General features: G+C 46.7%; 1 protein-coding gene across 3 annotated transcripts in view; it reads right to left on the bottom strand.

Moving 5' to 3' along the window:
• Nucleotides 1-1,133: 1,133 nt before the first annotated feature.
• dgcr2 (DiGeorge syndrome critical region gene 2) overlaps nucleotides 1,134-19,345 on the bottom strand; it is an 85,455-nt gene continuing 67,243 nt past the window's right edge. For 2 of the 3 annotated variants that reach the window (XM_072499938.1, XM_072499928.1), the window contains 2 exons: nucleotides 15,402-15,641; nucleotides 1,134-4,934 (listed from right to left, as the gene is read on the bottom strand). In XM_072499938.1, coding sequence (XP_072356039.1) covers nucleotides 4,720-4,934; nucleotides 15,402-15,641 — 455 coding nt within the window. In that variant the 3' untranslated portion in view covers nucleotides 1,134-4,719. The remainder of the gene's footprint in view (nucleotides 4,935-15,401; nucleotides 15,642-19,345) is intronic. The other variant, XM_072499949.1, reaches the window with a different exon arrangement.

Genomic DNA, 19,345 nt, shown 5'->3' on the forward strand with positions numbered 1-19,345 from the left:
ATAAAAACAAAAGGGACATTGCCAATATCCACCGAAAAAAGAACCCGAAAACGGAATATCAACTCCCCACCCCCTTACACAGAACTCCCAAAACAGAAACAAAACGGTAAGAGGAGGCAAAACCAATTTAAAATAGAAAAAAAAAGTAGAGGACCCAATATAGGCCAATAAGTTGCCTCAAAGTTCGAGAGTTCTCAGACCCCCACCAGTCCTTTACTTTTAGCAAAGTCCAGCGCATCTTCGGGCGACTCAAAATAATGATGCTGGTCCTCATGTGTGACCCAAAGACGAGCCGGATACAGCAGACCGAACTTCACCTGCTTCTTGAGGAAGATTGACTTGACTTGGTTGAAGCCTGCTCTCTTCCTCGCCACCTCCACACTCAGGTCCTGGTACACCCGCAGGATACTGTTGTCCCACTTACAACTCCGCGTTCATTTGGCCCTCCGAAGAATACATTCCTTGTCCAGGAACCGAAAATCAAAATATTTTTAAATGGTGAGCAAATTTTAAATATTGATGTGGAGAGAGATTTGGGTGCTTTCGTAGAATCACAAAGTTAGAATAGCAATCTCCCCCTGAACAAAGAAAAATACAGCACAGGAACAGGCCCTTCAAGCCTGCGCTGACCATGCTGCCTGTTTAAACTAAAATCTTCTACATTTCCTGCGTCCGTATCCCTCTATTCCCATCCTATTCATGTATTTGTCAAGATGCCCCTTAAATGTCACTATCGTCCCTGCTTCCACCACCTCCTCCGGCAGCGAGTTCCAGGCACCCAATACACTCTGTGTAAAAAAAAAAAAAAAAAAAAAAAAACTTGCCTCGCACATCTCCTCTAAACCTCGCCCCTCGCACCTTAAACCTATGCCCCCTAGTAATTGACCCCTCTACCCTGGGAAAAAGCCTCTGACTATCCACTCTGTCTATGGCCCTCATAATTTTGTAGACCTCTGGGTGTACAGTATTCCATATAAAAGGCCCGGCATCCCTCAATTAGATTCAAGCCTGTGAATTGATTACCCAGTGCTTAGCCCAGGAAGACATGCTAAAATTCCACTCCTGACTTCTTGGTGAATGAGAGCTGAATATAGTGAGAAGTACCAATGAAAAAGATCACAACAGTAAGGAAGTTATCTCCATTTTAGAATTTATTTGGCATTTCAATGAATATTATTAACAGCAACATGAAAATTCAAACGTGCTGCCAACAAAGTGAAAAAATGGAAACTCCTGAACACGTACATGGATCTATTAACAGTATCAAATTTAATTTCTACATAATATTTCACCAATTATCAAAATCTTTCCACTGCTACAGTAAGATCAATTACAGACAAACTAAGTACAAACATCTGGTAACTGCAGTATTTGAATAGATTGTGTGCGCGTGCTTCTGCTTGTATGAATTAAGTACTGAAGGAAGAGATTGCCAAACAATAGGAAGGTATTGCATAATTCCTAAACTCTCTATCTGAATGAGATTTTTTTCCAAGAAAATAGTTGCAACCAGGTCAACACAAAGTCCAGTACTCACATCTTAAGGTCTCAATCATAGGAATGGTTACAGCACAGAAAGAGGCCATTTGGCCAGACGTGCTCATACTAGCTCACTGAAGGATACGTTTACCTTGTGCCACACCCCATCATCTTCCTGTGGCCCAGCATTCATCCTTTTCAGGTAATAATCTAATTCCCTCTCCAGATTGTCTGCCTCCAACACTCTCAGGCAATATAGCCCAGATCTTAATTGCTCGCTGTGTGAAAAATTTCTCAAGTCTCCATTGTTTCTTTTCCAATTACTCTAAACCTCTGCTCTCTTGTTTGCGATCTTTCCCCCAATGGGAAGCTTTTCCCATCTAATCGGTCTAGACCCCTCATGATTTTGATACCTCTATTAGATCTTCTCTCAACCTTCTTTTTCCAATGAAAACAATCCCAACTTCTCTATTCTATGTAAATGAAGTTCCTCATACCTAGAACCATTCTCATGACTCTTTTCAGCACTAATGCCTTCACATCTTTCCTAAAGTGTGGTGCCCAGAACCTGACAGTATTCCAGCTGAGACCAAACTAGTGTTATATACAAGTTTAATATAATCTTGCTACTGTACTCTATGCTTCTATTAATAAAGCCCAGAATACTACCTGCTTTATTAACTGCTCTCTCCACCTGTCCTTTCGCCTTCAATAATTTATGCACATAGGTCCCTCTGTTATTGCATCCCCTTTGAAATTGTACCCTTTATTGTATATTATTTCTCCATATTCTTTCTACCACACTTCTCTGCAGTAACTTTCATCTGTCACCTGTCGATTCGATAAACCCATGTCCTTTTAAAGTTCTACATTATTCCCCTCACAGTTCACAATACTTCCTAAGTTTTGTATCAACCACAAACTTTGAAATTATGCTCTGTGCACCAAGATCTAGGTCACGAGCATACATAAGGTAAAACAAGAGCCCACTACAAACCTTCCTCTCGCCTGAAGAACATCCATAAACCACAATCCTGTTTCCTGTCACTCAGCCAATTTCATACCCATGTTGCTAATGTCTTTTATTCCATGTGCTTGCTCACAAGTCTGTGTGGCACTCGATCAAATGCCATGTACACGTCACCAACAGCATTAACCACATCAACCCTGTTACCGCTTCAAAAACCCCAGCTAGTTAAACACAATTTATCCTTAAATCCATGCAGTCTATTAATTTTGTCCTAGAATTTCCTTTCGAAAGGTGTTCCCACCGCCAAGGTTAAATCGACTGGCCCGCCGCTGCTGGGCTTATCCTTACATTCATAAGGGTGTAATGTGTGCAATGTTACAGTCCTGTGGCACGGCCTGGGTTTAAGAAAGATTGGAAAATTATGACCAGTGCCTTTGCAATTCCCACTCGCTTCCCTCGGTCTCCTTGGATGCATCTTACTCGATCCTGGTGTCAAATCTCAAGTACAAACAGCCTATCCGATACCTCATCAATTTTAAGCACTTCAAATGTCTGAACTATCTTCTCTTTCACCATGATCTTCACAGCATCATCTTCCTTGGTATGAACAGATACAAAGTATTTAATTAGCACCTCAGCAATGCCCCCTGCCTCTTTGGTCCCTAATAAGTCCCAACCCTCTTTTTTCTACCTTTTCACTCTTTCGATGCCTTTGGGAGACTTTTGGATTCCTTCTTGCGCTATCTTTCAGGCTCTTTTCATACTCGCTCGCCACTTTTTTAAAAATTCCCCTCTGAATCTCCCATATTCAGGCTTGGTTGTTTTACCCACCTACTCTCTGCCATAAGCACACTTCATCTTAACCTCGGTCTCTTTTGTCATCCAGGGAACTCTAGATCTGTTTGCCTTTATCTTTCTCCTTAGTGGGATTTTCCCTGTCTGTGCCCAAACTATCTCTGCTTTAAAGGCAGCCCATTGTTCAGTGACTATTTTGTCCGCCAATCTTTGGTTCCAATTCATCCGGGGGTAGATTCATTCTTACACAATTGAAGTTGGCTTTTCCCCAGTTAGTTATTACTGCTCTGGATTGTTCCTTGCTCTTTTCCATAACCAACCTAAACCAATGATCACTGTCCTCTAAATGTTCCCCAGCATCAATATATCAATACCAACTGCGTTAATACCAAAGATTAGCATACTGATTAGCAAAATAGATGATCCATATTGACCACATCAATATTAACAATCAGTACTATCGACTGCATCAGTATCAATGATTAACTTGTTAATCAATATCAACATTACTGGTTAATACCTTGATCAATATTATTGAACTGAAATGAAAATATTGAAAATTTCCAGTGCAGAAGAGTGAGCAGGTAATGGTGCACAGAGTAGGGGAATGTGCTCTTGGACTCTATTCCTAAATTATGCTGGTTCCACCCCCTCACCATTCGGTCCTCCAGTACTAAACCTGGGTTGGGAGCAGACTGAAGTACACAGGTCCCACTCCTTCTGTGCCCCAATGCTGGGAGCAAAATCTACTACCAGCTTTGTGAACAGATTGCTACTGATACTGTACCAAAACCTTGCACTATTGTATAATATCCCTAATTCAGACCTTCAACCCGTTCTAGTGAGAGCCAAAATTTCCAATTTTGATCCTGAGAGCCTGCAAACTGCCCTTCCCGCTGCCCCAACCTATCCGGAGGGGCAGTAATGGCCCCAGCTTGTGTCCAACCATGCCCCCCCGCCACAAAACCCTTAAGCAGCTTGCACAACGCAGGCATACCCTTCATCCTTGTGTGCACACACTCCCATCATTCTTGTATCCCAGTTGACAGCACAAAATGGTGCCTGCGCTTTTGTTTGCCTAGAAATATCACTCAGCTCTTTCCATCTGTTCCTGGCCTGAAAACTCTGGTTATGGGAGAGCTTTGTGATGCCAATATATATTCAGCATGCAGAACCCCCTCAAGTCTTTTCCAGCCTCTTAATTCAAACCCTGCTTTCAGATGTATATATATTTAAAAACACAAAAACCAGCCACCCATTAGCTTCTTAAAGTCCTATTGTACCTGTCTCCAGGGAAATGTGCTGCATTCCACCATCAATATATACAAAAAGGATCAATTCGTTCATTGAAACAGGAAATTTGACTGCTGAAAACCAGAACTAAAGCCTTTTTTAGTCACCTGATTAGTCTTCGTTTGTACAGCACTGTGCAAACATCTGCTCTTCTTCCAAAAAACAATGGTAAACCCATCCATTTATACAACAGTATTTATTGAGGAATGACTGCTTAGTGCTCCACTCTCTGAGCTGGTGTCATGCGGCACGAGCAACGTACAGCTGTCAGCTGAATCTTCCAGCTCCTCTGTGACACTTGGTAGAGTAAAGTTTGCAGCATCTGCTTGTTCTCCAACATCATCTTCTGCCATGGGTAGCTGGCCACTTGGCTCTATCACCTGCCCATGATTGCTATCTAAAAGTTAAAAAAAACTTTCACTTTATTTTCTGCATTGCACAAAAATGCTCCTACTAGAAATAGCAGACTTCCAGTTGAAGATTGCTTGTGCACATAGTTCTCTCATTCCATTATGGATGATCAAATTAGGGTCTTTTGGCAGATCTGCTTGACACCAACACACCCCAACACAAAGCTGGGAACATATCCTGGAGGCAGCACCCAAGGACAGAGATGCAGGCCAACGGTTCCGGTGAAGATCTGCCCTCAGATCTGACAAAATAAGACCGGATCTGACCAAAGTAGACTGGAAACAGCTTCTTGTGGGAAAATCTACAGCAGAGCCATCATATTCCCTTTTGGGTCAAATGTAGGAGCCACAAGCCTAGAGAACTCAGGATGTCTAGGAATATTTAGGACTGGGTAAGAAAGTAAAGAGAGGCTTTTAGTAGGTACAAAGGGAGTAAATCAGTGGAGACCTTAGTGGAAAATAGAAACTGCAGGGGGGAATTTAAAGAGAGCAATATGGTGAGCAAAGAGGGGGCATGAAAAATCACTAGCGGTGGAGCTGGAGGACATTGGTAGGGTGTTAAACAAGTACTTCACATCTTTCCTCATTCGGAAGGAGGAGGCTGCAGGTACAGAATTTGAGGTCAGGAACTGTGAGGTTCTTTTTGAAAAATAAATTTAAAGTACCCAATTAATTTTTTCCAATTAAGGAGCAATTTAGCGTGGAAAATCACTGAAGGAAATTTACCAAGACGTTGTCTGGGATGGAGCATTTGAGCTATTAAGAGATGCTGGATAAGCTTGGGTTGTTTTCTTTAAAGCAGAGAAGGCTGAGGGGGGACCTGATTGAGGGTATAATGTTATGAGGGGTATGTATAGGGTGGGTAGGAAACAGCTGTTCCCCTTAGTTGAAGGGTCGCTAACAAGGGGACATAATTTTAAAGTGAGAGGCAGGAGTTTTAGAGGGGATTTGAGGAAAATCTTTTTCACACAGAGGGTGTAAGAGACTGGAAAGCACTGTCTGGGAGACGGGCAACCTCACAACCATTAAAAAGTACGTGGATAGTTTGTGCAGGGGGTCGGGGCTGAAAGCACTAGCAACAGCGCAGCTCCCGATAGCTCCGGGGAAATACTCAGGGAGTCTGGTAATAATAGCTTCATTGAAAATCTGGAGGCAGTTTCGCCAACACTTCGGGTTGGGGGTAGGGTCAAGGGAAATGCCGATTCGGGGGAACCACAGATTTGAGCCAGGGAGATGGGATGGAAGTTTTCGGAAATGGGAAGAGAGGGGGATTAAGACGCTAAAGGATTTGTTTCTTCGGGGTCGGTTTGCAGGATTGAGGGAGCTGGAAGCGAAGTATGGGCTGGAGCAGGGAGAAGTGTTTAGGTACATGCAGGTTCAGGATTTTGCCAGGAAGGAGATACAGAGCTTTCCAGAGGAACCGGCCTGATAAGTATGCATCTGTCAGGCAGGGAGGAACTGGTCAGGCAAGGGAACCGTGGTTTACTAAAGCAGTCGAAATACTTGTCAAGAGGAAGAAGGAGGCTTATGTAAAGATGAGACATGATGGTTCAGTTAGGGCACTCGAGAGTTACAAGTTAGCTAGGAAGGACCTAAAGAGAGAGCTAAGAAGAGCCAGGAGGGGACATGGGAAGTCATTGGCAGGTAGGATCAAGGATAACCCTAAAGCTTTCTATAGATATGTCAGGAATAAACGAATGACTAAGGTAAGAGTAGGGCCAGTCAAGGACAGTAGTGGGAAGTTGTGCTTGGAGTCCGAGGAGATAGGAGAGGTGCTAAGTGAATATTTTTCGTCAGTATTCACACAGGGAAAAGACAATGTTGTTCAGGAGAATATGGAGATTCAGGCTACTAGACTAGAAGGGCTTGAGGTTCATAAGGAGGAGGTGTTAGCAATTCTGTAAAGTGTGAAAATAGACAAGTCCCCTTGGCCAGATGGGATTTATCCTAGGATTCTCTGGGAAGCCAGGGAGGAGATTGCTGAGCCTTTGGCTTTGATCTTTAAGTCATCTTTGTCTACAGGAATAGTGCCAGAAGACTAGAGGATAGCAAATGTTGTCCCCTTGTTCAAGAAGGGGAGTTGAGACAACCCGGGTAACTATAGACCAGTGAGCCTTACTTCTGTTGTGGGCAAAATCTTGGAAAGGTTTATAAGAGATAGGATGTATAATCATCTGGAAAGGAATAATTTGATGAGAGATAGTCAACACGGTTTTGTGAAGGGTAGGTCGTGCCTCACAAACCTTATTGAGTTCTTTGAGAAGGTGACCAAACAGGTGGATGAGGGCAAAGCAGTTGATGTGGTGTATATGGATTTCAGTAAAGCATTTGATAAGGTTCCCCACGGTAGGTACCTGCAGAAAATACGGAGGCATGGGATTCAGGGTGATTTAGCAGTTTGGATCAGAAATTGGCTAGCTGGAAGAAGAAAAAGGGTGGTGGTTGATAGGAAATGCTCAGACTGGACTTCCGGGTGCAGCGATGACCAGCTGAGTCGCACGTTTTGGCAGCTCCCGGTGAAACGGACTTTTGGGCTCTTGATAGGAGCCCCAACGGCAATTTTGACGGCTAAAAACACTGTGCGGTAAACCAGAAGGGAATCCCCCCTGGATACAGATGAATAAAGGAGGAGAAAGTGGCCGGATTGCAGTGGATCCTTTAGAACAGCGGCAAGGAAGGCAAGCAAAAACCAAGATGGCGTCGGAAGGTGGTAGTTTAACATGGGGCCCTGAACAACAAGAGTTCTTGAAATGCTGTGTGGAAGAGCTCAAAAAGGAAATGAAGAAAGAGCTGTTGGCCCCGATACTACAGGCGATCGAAGGGCTAAAGGAGGAACAAAAGACCCAGGAGCGGGAGCTTCGGGTCGTGAAGGCAAAGGCAGCCGAGAATGAAGACGACATACAGGGCCTGGTGGTGAAGACGGAGACGCATGAGGCACATCAGAAACGATGTGTGGAAAGGTTGGAGGCACTGGAGAACAACGCAAGGAGGAACAACCTGAGGATTCTTGGTCTTCCTGAAGGTGCGGAAGGAGCGGACGTCGGGGCATATGTGAGCACGATGCTGCACTCGTTAATGGGAGCGGAGGCCCCGGTGGGTCCGTTGGAGGTGGAGGGAGCATACCGAGTGATGGCGCGAGGACCGAGAGCAGGAGAAATTCCCAGAGCCATAGTGGTGAGATTCCTCCGTTTTAAGGATAGAGAAATGGTTCTTAGATGGGCAAAGAAAACTCGGAGCAGTAAATGGGAGAACGCGGTGATCCGCGTTCATCAAGACTGGAGTGCGGAGGTGGCGAGAAGGAGGGCGAGCTTTAATCGGGCCAAGGTGGTGCTTCATAAAAAGAAGATAAAATTTGGAATGCTGCAACCGGCAAGACTGTGGGTCACATATCGAGGGAGGCACCACTACTTTGAGACGGCGGATGAAGCGTGGACTTTTATTGTGGAAGAAAAACTGGAATGAGCAGGTTATTAAAAAGATCATTTGAACAAAGTGGTGGGGCGAATGTGGGGGGCGAAGAGGGGGGTTAAAAAGGGGGGGGGGAAAAGAGGAGTTTTATGTACTAATCCTGCGATGTGGTAACTTTTCTCTCTTCCACAGGTGGTGATGGGGGGAGGAGGGGAGGTGGAGGAGATGGGGCGTTGGCCATTGGGGGCGGGGCCAAGGGAGAAGCGCGGGCTTGGTTCCCGCGCTATGATGATCATGGCGGGAATAGAGAAGCAGGAAGGAGGGGGCGTCGCACAGTGCGAGCCGAGGTCACGGGGGGAAGCCGAGGTCGGCCAGAGTTTGCTGACTTCTGGGAGCAACATGGGGGGAGTAATTACGCTAGCGGGGGATCTAGCGGGGGGGGGGGGGGGGGGGAATTACTGGGTTGCTGCTGCTGGGGAGAGGGGGGAGCTGGTATGGGAGGGGATGGGCGGGGGGGGGCACCGCCTGGGGGAGATACAGCTGCGTGGGAACCGGGTGAGGAGCTGGAAAAAGGGGATGGCTAATCGACAAGGGGGGGGGGGGGGGGGGGGGGGGGTAGGAAGCCCCCCAACCCGGCTGATCACGTGGAACGTGAGAGGGCTGAACGGGCCGATAAAGAGGGCACGGGTACTCGCACACCTTAAGAAACTTAAGGCAGATGTGGTTATGTTACAGGAAACGCACCTGAAACTGATAGACCAGGTTAGGCTACGCAAAGGATGGGTGGGGCAGGTGTTCCATTCGGGGCTAGATGCGAAAAACAGGGGGGTGGCTATATTAGTGGGGAAGCGGGTAATGTTCGAGGCAAAGACTATAGTGGCGGATAACGGGGGCAGATACGTGATGGTGAGTGGCAAACTACAGGGGGAGACGGTGGTTTTGGTAAACGTATATGCCCCGAACTGGGATGATGCCAATTTTATGAGGCGGATGCTAGGACGCATTCCGGACCTAGAGATGGGAAAGCTGATAATGGGGGGAGATTTTAATACGGTGTTGGAACCAGGGCTGGATAGGTCGAAGTCCAGGACTGGAAGGAGGCCGGCAGCAGCCAAGGTACTTAAAGATTTTATGGAGCAGATGGGAGGTGTAGACCCGTGGAGATTTAGCAGACCTAGGAGTAAGGAGTTCTCGTTTTTCTCCTATGTCCATAAAGTCTACTCGCGAATAGACTTTTTTGTGCTGGGAAGGGCGTTGATCCCGAAGGTGAGGGGAACGGAGTATACGGCTATAGCCATTTCGGATCACGCTCCACACTGGGTAGACTTGGAGATAGGGGAGGAAACAGGAGGGCGCCCAACCTGGAGAATGGACATGGGACTAATGGCAGATGAGGGGGTGTGTCTAAGGGTGAGGGGGTGCATTGAAAAGTACTTGGAACTCAATGATAATGGGGAGGTCCAGGTGGGAGTGGTCTGGGAGGCGTTGCAGGCGGTGGTTAGAGGGGAGCTGATATCAATAAGGGCACATAAAGGGAAGCAGGAGAGTAAGGAACAGGAGCGGTTGCTGCAAGAACTTTTGAGGGTGGACAGACAATATGCGGAAGCACCGGAGGAGGGACTGTACAGGGAAAGGCAAAGGCTACATGTAGAATTTGACTTGCTGACTACGGGCACTGCAGAGGCACAATGGAGGAAGGCACAGGGTGTACAGTACGAATATGGGGAGAAGGCGAGCAGGTTGCTGGCACACCAATTGAGGAAAAGGGGAGCAGCGAGGGAAATAGGGGGAGTGAGGGATGAGGAAGGAGAGATGGAGCGGGGAGCGGAGAGAGTGAATGGAGTGTTCAAGACATTTTATAAAAAATTATATGAAGCTCAACCCCCGGATGGGAGGGAGAGAATGATGGGCTTCTTGGATTGGCTGGAATTTCCCACGGTGGAAGAGCAGGAAAGGGTGGGACTGGGAGCACAGATCGAGGTAGAAGAAGTGGTGAAAGGAATTAGGAGCATGCAGGCGGGAAAGGCCCCGGGACCGGATGGATTCCCAGTCAAATTCTATAGAAAATATGTGGACTTGCTCGCCCCGGTATTGACGAGGACCTTTAATGAGGCAAAGGAAAGGGGACAACTGCCCCCGACTATGTCTGAAGCAACGATATCGCTTCTCTTAAAGAAGGAAAAGGACCCGCTACAATGCGGGTCCTATAGACCTATTTCCCTCCTAAATGTAGATGCCAAGATCCTGGCCAAGGTAATGGCAATGAGAATAGAGGAATGTGTCCCGGGGGTGGTCCACGAGGACCAAACTGGGTTTGTGAAGGGGAGACAGCTGAACACGAATATACGGAGGCTGTTAGGGGTAATGATGATGGCCCCACCAGAGGGGGAAACGGAGATAGTAGTGGCGATGGACGCCGAGAAAGCATTTGATAGAGTGGAGTGGGATTATTTGTGGGAGGTGTTGAGGAGATTTGTTTTTGGAGAGGGGTATGTTAGATGGGTGCAGCTGTTGTATCGGGCCCCGATGGCGAGCGTGGTCACGAATGGACGGGGATCTGCATATTTTCGGCTCCATAGAGGGACAAGGCAGGGATGCCCTCTGTCCCCATTATTGTTTGCACTGGCGATTGAGCCCCTGGCGATAGCGTTGAGGGGTTCCAAGAAGTGGAGGGGAATACTTAGAGGAGAAGAGCACCGGGTATCTTTGTATGCGGACGATTTGCTACTATATGTGGCAGACCCGGCGGAGGGGATGCCAGAAATAATGCAGATACTTGGGGAGTTTGGGGATTTTTCAGGGTATAAATTGAACATGGGGAAAAGTGAGTTGTTTGTGGTGCATCCAGGGGAGCAGAGTAGAGAAACAGAGGACCTACCATTGAGGAAGGTAACAAGGGACTTTCGTTACCTGGGGATCCAGATAGCCAAGAATTGGGGCACATTGCATAGGTTAAATTTAACGCGGTTGGTGGAACAAATGGAGGAGGATTTCAAGAGATGGGATATGGTATCCCTGTCACTGGCAGGGAGGGTGCAGGCGGTTAAGATGGTGGTCCTCCCGAGATTCCTCTTTGTGTTTCAGTGCCTCCCGGTGGTGATCACGAAGGCTTTTTTTAAAAGGATTGAAAAGAGCATCATGGGTTTTATGTGGGCCGGGAAGACCCCGAGAGTGAGGAAGGGATTCTTACAGCGTAGCAGGGATGGGGGGGGGGCTGGCACTACCGAGCCTAATTGAGTATTATTGGGCCGCTAATATTTCAATGGTAAGTGGATGGGAGAGGAGGAGGGAGCGGCGTGGAAGAGATTAGAGAGGGCGTCCTGTAGGGAGACTAGCCTACAGGCTATGGTGACAGCCCCGTCGCCGTTCTCATCGAGGAACTACACCACAAGCCCGGTGGTGGTGGCTACACTGAAGATTTGGGGACAGTGGAGACGGCATAGGGGAAAGACTGGAGCCTTGGGGGGGTCCCCAATAAGAAACAACCATAGGTTTGCCCCGGGGGGAATGGATGGGGGATATGGAATGTGGCAAAGAGCAGGAATAACGCAACTGAAAGATCTGTTTGTGGATGGGAAGTTCGCGAGTCTGGGAGCGCTGACTGAGAAATATGGGTTGCCCCAAGGGAATGCATTCAGGTATATGCAACTGAGGGCTTTTGCGAGGCAACAGGTGAGGGAATTCCCGCAGCTCCCGACACAAGAGGTGCAGGACAGAGTGATCTCAAAGACATGGGTGGGGGATGGTAAGGTGTCAGATATATATAGGGAAATGAGGGACGAAGGGGAGACTATGGTAGATGAACTAAAAGGGAAATGGGAAGAGCTGGGGGAGGAGATCGAGGAGGGGCTGTGGGCAGATGCCCTAAGCAGGGTAAACTCGTCGTCCTCGTGTGCCAGGCTAAGCCTGATTCAGTTTAAGGTACTACACAGGGCGCATATGACTGGAGCACGGCTCAGTAAATTTTTTGGGGTGGAGGATAGGTGTGCGAGGTGCTCGAGAAGCCCAGCGAATCATACCCATATGTTTTGGTCATGCCCGGCACTACAGGGGTTTTGGATGGGGGTGACAAAGGTGCTTTCAAAAGTAGTGGGGGTCCGGGTCGAACCAAGCTGGGGGTTGGCTATATTTGGGGTTGCACAAGAGCCGTGAGGTGCAGGAGGTGAGAGAGGCCGATGTTTTGGCCTTTGCGTCCCTAGTAGCCCGGCGCAGGATATTGTTAATGTGGAAAGAAGCCAAGCCCCCGGGGGTGGAGACCTGGATAAATGACATGGCAGGGTTTATAAAGCTAGAGCGGATTAAGTTCGTTCTAAGGGGGTCGGCTCAAGGGTTCACCAGGCGGTGGCAACCGTTCGTCGAATACCTCGCAGAAAGATAGATGGAATGGAAAAAAGAAGGCAGCAGCAGCAGCCCAGGATTGGAGGGGTTGGGGGGGGGGGGGGGGGGGGAGAGGAGGAACCAGAAGGACTCTCAGGGTTGTTAATATATACTGTATAATATGTATAGGTCGTTGCGACAGATAATTATATATTGGACTGTTAAATTATATTTTTGGAGAGTGTTACTTGTGATAAGGCAGTTGCCAATTAGGGTTAGTTTTCATTTTTGTTATTTATTATTTATTCATTTTTTGTTTATAAAATAGGTCATTGTTATTTGTGTTGTTATAATATTGTGTAAAGGATGCACAATGTACTCTGTTGGTTGACCAAAAATTTTCTATAAAATATTTATTAAAAAAAAGGAAATGCTCAGACTGGAGTCCAGTTACTAGTGGTGTACCACAAGGATCTGTTTTGGGGCCACTGCTGTTTGTCATTTTTATAAATGACCTGGAGGAGGGCGTAGAGGATGGGTGAGTAAATTTGCAGATGACACTAAAGTCGGTGGAGTTGTGGACAGTGCGGAAGGATGTTACAAGTTACAGAGGGACATAGATAAGCTGCAGCGCTGGGCTGAGAGGTGGCAAATGGAGTTTAATGCAGAAAAGTGAGAGATGATTCATTTTGGAAGGAATAACAGGAAGACAGAATACTGGGCTAATGGTAAGATTCTTGGCAGTGTGGATGAGCAGAGAAATCTCGGTGTGCATGTACATAGATCCCTGAAAGTTGCCACCCAGGTTGAGAGGGTTGTTAAGGCGTACGATGTGTTAGCTTTTGTTGGTAGAGTGATTGAGTTTCGGAGCCATGAGGTCAGGTTGCAGCTGTACAAAACTCTGGTGCGGCCGCATTAGGAGTATCGCGTGCAATTCTGGTCGCCGCATTATAGGAAGGACGTGGAAGCATTGGAAAGGGTGCGGAGGAGATTTATCAGAATGTTGCCTGGTATGGAGGGAATATCTTATGAGGAAAGGCTGAGGGACTTGAGGCTGTTTTCGTTAGAGAGAAGGTTAAGAGGTGACTTAATTGAGGCATACAAGATTATCAGAGGATTGGATAGGGTGGACAGTGAGAGCCTTCTTCCTCAGATGGTGATGTCTAGCACGAAGGGACATAGCTTTAAATTGAGGGGAGATAGATATAAGACAGATGTCAGAGGTAGGTTCTTTACTCAGAGAGCAGCAAGGGCGTGGAATGTGCTGCCTGCAACAGTAGTGGACTCGCCAACAGTAAGGGCATTCAAATGGTCATTGGATAGATATATAGGCGATAAGGTAATAGTGTAGATGGGCTTTAGAGTCGTTTCACAGGACGACGCAACATCGAGGGCCGAAGGGCATATACTGCGCTGTAATGTTCTATGTTCCACATTGCTGGAGGAGGTGCTGACGACAAGGGGACTGGAGAAGGGTGCCGTGTCAGCGGTGTATGGAGCTATTTTGGAAGAGGATAAGGCATCACTGGAAGGGATCAAAGCAAAGTGGGAGGAAGAGCTGGGAGAGGTTATAGAGGGGGCCTGGTGTGAGGTGCTCCGGAGAGTGAATGCCTCCACCTCATGTGCGAGGTTGGGGCTGATACAGCTGAAGGTGGTATATAGAGCGCACCTCACGAGGGCAAGGATGAGCCGATTTTTTGAAGGAGTAGAGGATGTGTGTGAGCGTTGCGGGGAGGAGAGGGTGGCTAATCACGTTCATATGTTTTGGTCCTGTCCAAAGCTAGGGGAGTACTGAAAGGAGGTGTTTAGGGTCATTTCCAAGGTGGTGCGTGTGAAACTGGACCCGGGTCCCCAGGAGGCCATATTCAGGGTGTGGGACCAGCCAGGGTTGGTAACGGGAGCGGAGGCAGATATCATAGCCTTCGCCTCGTTGATCGCCCGAAGGCGGATCCTGCTGGGATGGAGAGCAGCCTCTCCATCCAGTGTCCTGGCGTGGCGGGGGGAATACTTGACTCTTGAGAAGGTTAAGTTCGAACTGAGGGGAAGCTCGGAGGGGTTCTACAAGTCATGGGCACTATTTATTATGCACTTTCAAGAACTGGATAACATCGAACATTAGTTGGGGGGGGGGGGGGGGGATGGGAGAGTTGGGAGGGAGGGGGCTGTGTATATTAAGGGTGACTATGGGTAATCCCTAATTCCTTTTTGTCATTTGTTTATGTAAACATGCGGGCTGATGTTTGGGGGTTGGTGGGAGGATGGGATTGTTGTTATTGTTATGGGGATTGACATATCTGTTGCTGATTATTGTTGATGGGTGTAAATGCAGGAGAAAATGTGAAAAAGGAGAATAAAAATATTTATTAAAACATTTTTAAAAAAGTACGTGGATGAGCACTTGAAATGTCATAACATTCAAGGCTATGGGCCAAGTGCTGAAAAGTGGGATTAGTGTAGATTCAGTGATCCCCAGGTTAAATCACTACCAGTCAGCCCCCACCCAGGGGAAAGCAGCCAATGGTCAACTGGGACTATAGCGACTTTACTCACTTGCTTCCTCCCCCCACTTTCGCTCCCCTTACCCTCTAGGGGACACCCAGTCTAATTGCACTCTGCATCTCACTCCCTATACTCTCAGTCCATCCCTGTGGAGGGGTCTCATTAACCTCTTTTGCCAGTTTTTACAGATCTTTAAACAGTGGTTCAGCAACGGATGAGGTTGGACATACCATGGCTCACACAAAGCATGTTGTCTGGGTTGATGGACGCTTCATATGGAGGTGGTGGGTCATCAGGATGTTGTATGCCTGGGTATTTGTATGCTGTATATGGAGGTGGGGGGTCATGGAAGTGGAATGCTCCTCCCTCACCATCATCAGAAAGATGTAAAGGAGTTAAACCTGACCCAAGGCTATCTGGGCCATAATCGAAGCCTGGCATTCCACTTCGGGCAAGATTAAAATGATGCACTGTGAAAAGAAAAACAAAGTTAATTCCAAGCAGGTTAGCGACAACCCACAGGTAGAAATAGTCTTGTCAGTGATCGAGAGCATTAGAAGCTGAATTGGAGAGCTGATAACATGCGGAATATCCAACAGAACACAAACCTTTAATAAAAATAGGAGCTGATCTACTCAGCAGGTCATGCAGAACCTGATTAGGAGAAACAGTTCAGAAACCTTCTACTTCACTCTGCTTCGTGCTTTTTTCTTTCATCTTAAGAGTCAGATACGTTTTAGGAGACAGCTCTATCTCTCCCCTATCATACAGATTAGAGATGTTTAACTCAGATTTGGGAATGTTAAATTCATTCAACCTTGCTCGGCACAGGAAATACAAAAAGAGAAAATCACACCCACTCCACTGGGTTCTTTCCAGAACATTTGGAATTTTGGAACATCACAACCAATGAATTCATTATCTCTGCAGCCATGTCTTTGAAGGCCCTAGGTTGAAAGCCATCGGGGCCAGGGGACTGTCAACTATTAGTTCTAATTTTCCCAGTAGCTCTTCCCTAGTGACTGAGATTGCTTAAGTTTCTCCCTCCCTTTTATCTCGATTTGCAAGTACTCTTGGTATGTTTTTGGTATCTTCTACATTGAAGACACTCAAAATACCTGTTCAACACTTCCACAATTCCCATTATTAATTCCCCATTCTCTAATGGACCAATTGACCAAGTAGTTATCATTGCTGTTTCACAGCGCCATGGGCCCAGTTTCGATTCCAGCCTTGGCTGACTGTGTGGAGTTTGCACGTTCTCCCCGCATCTGCATATGTTTCCTGAGTGCTCAGGTTTACTCCCACAGTCCAATGTTGTGCAGGTTAGGTGGATTGGTGCATAATCAAGGTGTAGGGTTACAGGGAAAGGGTTGGGGAGTGGACCTAGGTAGTGCGCTCCTTCGGAGGCTCAATGCAAATTCAATGGGCTGAGTGGCTTCCTTTTGCACTGTAGGGATTCTACGGATTCTTAAATATTTATAAAAACAGATAGTTAAGAGTTTCTACATTTCTAACTACCTTTCTTTCATTATTTTTATCATTCTTTGCTGGTGTCTAAAAATCTGTCCAATCTTCTGCCTACTAATAATTTTTGCAGTATTGCAAACATTTTCTTTCAATTTTGATACCAGGGATGGTGCATCCTTCCCAGAGAGTATTTATTTTATGATCCTAGGCCAGAACTCGAAGTTCTTGGTATGACCTGGTCAGAGACCGATAATGTTTAAAGTAGATAGTTTGAGATTCAAGACACTTCCTACTAGAATAAAGTCACAAGATTCCAAGAGTTTTGAATAAAAACAGATAAACTTTACACGGTCAGAAAGATGAAAAAATTTACATTATCCATCTTATTCAGTGAGTTCTCCCAGTGAGCCAGAGAGAAGACACAGCCAGAGTGAGGCAGCAAAGAGTGAGTTTGAGCATTTGAATCTAGGTGGGAATTCAAAGCTGGGTGGGAAGGAAGTGCTTTTTATCCCTGGTAAGTGACTGGTAAGTAGTGTTTCTGTTTTTCTGTTTCTTTTCATTGGTATATTTATTTATTTTTATTTTTTTTTTTTGTTGAAATTGTAGTTGTTGAAGTTAACCGAAGGTTTAAGACATGGCAGGAGATCTCAGACCCGTGTCATGCTCCTCGTGTGCGATGTGGGAGCTCAGGGACACGTCCACTGTCCCTGGCTCCTTCACGTGCAAGAAGTGTGTCCAGTTGCAGCTCCTGTTAGACCGCTTGACGGCTCTGGAGCTGCGGATGGACTCACTTTGGAGCATCCGCGATGATGAGGACGTCGTGGAAAGCACGTTTAGCGAGTTGGTCACACCGCAGGTGAAAGGTACTGAGGGAGATAGAAAATGGGGACCAAAAGACAGAGCAAGAGTAGGGAGGCAGTGCAGGTGTCCTCTGCGGTCATCTCCCTGCAAAACAGATATACCGCTTTGGATACTGTTGAGGGAGATGGCTCACCAGGGGAAGGCAGCAGCAGCCAGGTTCATGGCACCGTGGCTGGCTCTGCTGCGCAGCTGGGCAGGAAGAAGAATGGCAGGGCTATAGTGATAGGGGACTCAATTGTAAGGGGAATAGACAGGCGGTTCTGTGGACGCAATCGAGACTCCAGGATGGTACGTTGCCTCCCTGGTGCAAGGGTCAAGGATGTCTCGGAGTGGCTGCAGGACATTTGGGGGTGGGGGTGAACAGCCAGCTGTCGTGGTGCACATAGGCAACGATATAGGTAAAAAACGGGATGAGGTCCTACAAACTGAATTTAGGGAGCTAGGAGTTAAACGAAAAAGTAGGACCTCAAAGGTAGCAATCTCAGGATTGCTACCAGTGCCACGAGCTAGTCAGTAGGAATGTCAGGATAGAGAGGATGAATGCGTGGCTCGAGAAATGGTGCAAGAGGGAGGGATTCAAATTCCTGGGACATTGGAACCGGTTCTGGGGGAGGTGGGACCAGTACAAACCGGACGGTCTGCACCTGGGCAGGACTGGAACCGATGTCCTGGGGGGGGGTGTTTGCTAGAGCTGTTGGGGAGAGTTTAAACTAATGTGGCAGGGGGGTGGGAACCGATGCAGGAAGTTGGAAGGTAGTAAAACAGGGGCAGAAATAAAAGGCAGTAAGGGGGAAAGTGTAAGGCAGAGAAGCCATAGTCAAAAATCAAAAAGGGCGACAGTACAAAGTACAGTGACTGAGGGGAGCTCAGTGAATAGGACCAGGAATACTAAAAGAAATAAAACGCGAAGTGAAAACATTAATGGTAAGCGACGCGGCAGGTCGTTACATGAAGATATGGGTTCAACGACAAGGAAAATTAGGAGAAAAGTTAAGAGGAAATATAACTTAGGAGAGGTTACTGATCGAGGTGTTAAGATTCAGAACAGAGGTAAAAAAGCCAACATAAGTGTACTTTGCCTGAATGCTCGTAGTATTCGGAATAAGGTAAATGAGTTGATGGCGCAAATCATCGTGAATGACTATGATTTAGTGGCCATTACTGAAACATGGTTAAAGGATGGTCACGACTGGGAGTTAAATATCCGAGGGTATCAAACTTTTCGGAAGGACAGAGTGGATGGTAAGGGAGGTGGTGTAGCTCTGTTATTTAAGGATGACATCCGGGCAACAGTAAGGGATGACATCGGTGCTATGGAGGATAAGGTTGAATCCATTTGGGTGGAAATCAGGAATAGTAAGGCGAAAAAGTCACTGATTGGAGTAATCTATAGGCCACCAAATAGTCACATCATGGTGGGGCAGGCAATAAACAAAGAAATAACAGATGCATGTAGAAATGGTACAGCAGTTATCATGGGGGATTTTAATCTACATGTTGATTGGTTTAACCAGGTCGGTCAAGGCAGCCTTGAGGAGGAGTTTATAGAATGTATCCGCGATAGTTTCCTAGAACAGTATGTAATGGAACCTACGAGGGAACAAGCGGTCCTAGATCTGGTCCTGTGTAATGAGACAGGATTGATTCAGGATCTCATAGTTAGGGATCCACTCAGAAGGAGCGATCACAATATGGTGGAATTTAAAATACAGATGGAGGGTGAGAAGGTAAAATCAAGCACTAGTGTTTTGTGCTTAAACAAAGGAGATTACAATGGGATGAGAGAGAACTAGCTAAGGTAGACTGGGAGCAAAGACTTTATAGTGAAACAGTCGAGGAACAG

This window comes from Scyliorhinus torazame, chromosome 1 (assembly GCF_047496885.1).
Source record: "Scyliorhinus torazame isolate Kashiwa2021f chromosome 1, sScyTor2.1, whole genome shotgun sequence".
Classification (NCBI taxonomy): Eukaryota; Metazoa; Chordata; class Chondrichthyes; order Carcharhiniformes; family Scyliorhinidae; genus Scyliorhinus; species Scyliorhinus torazame.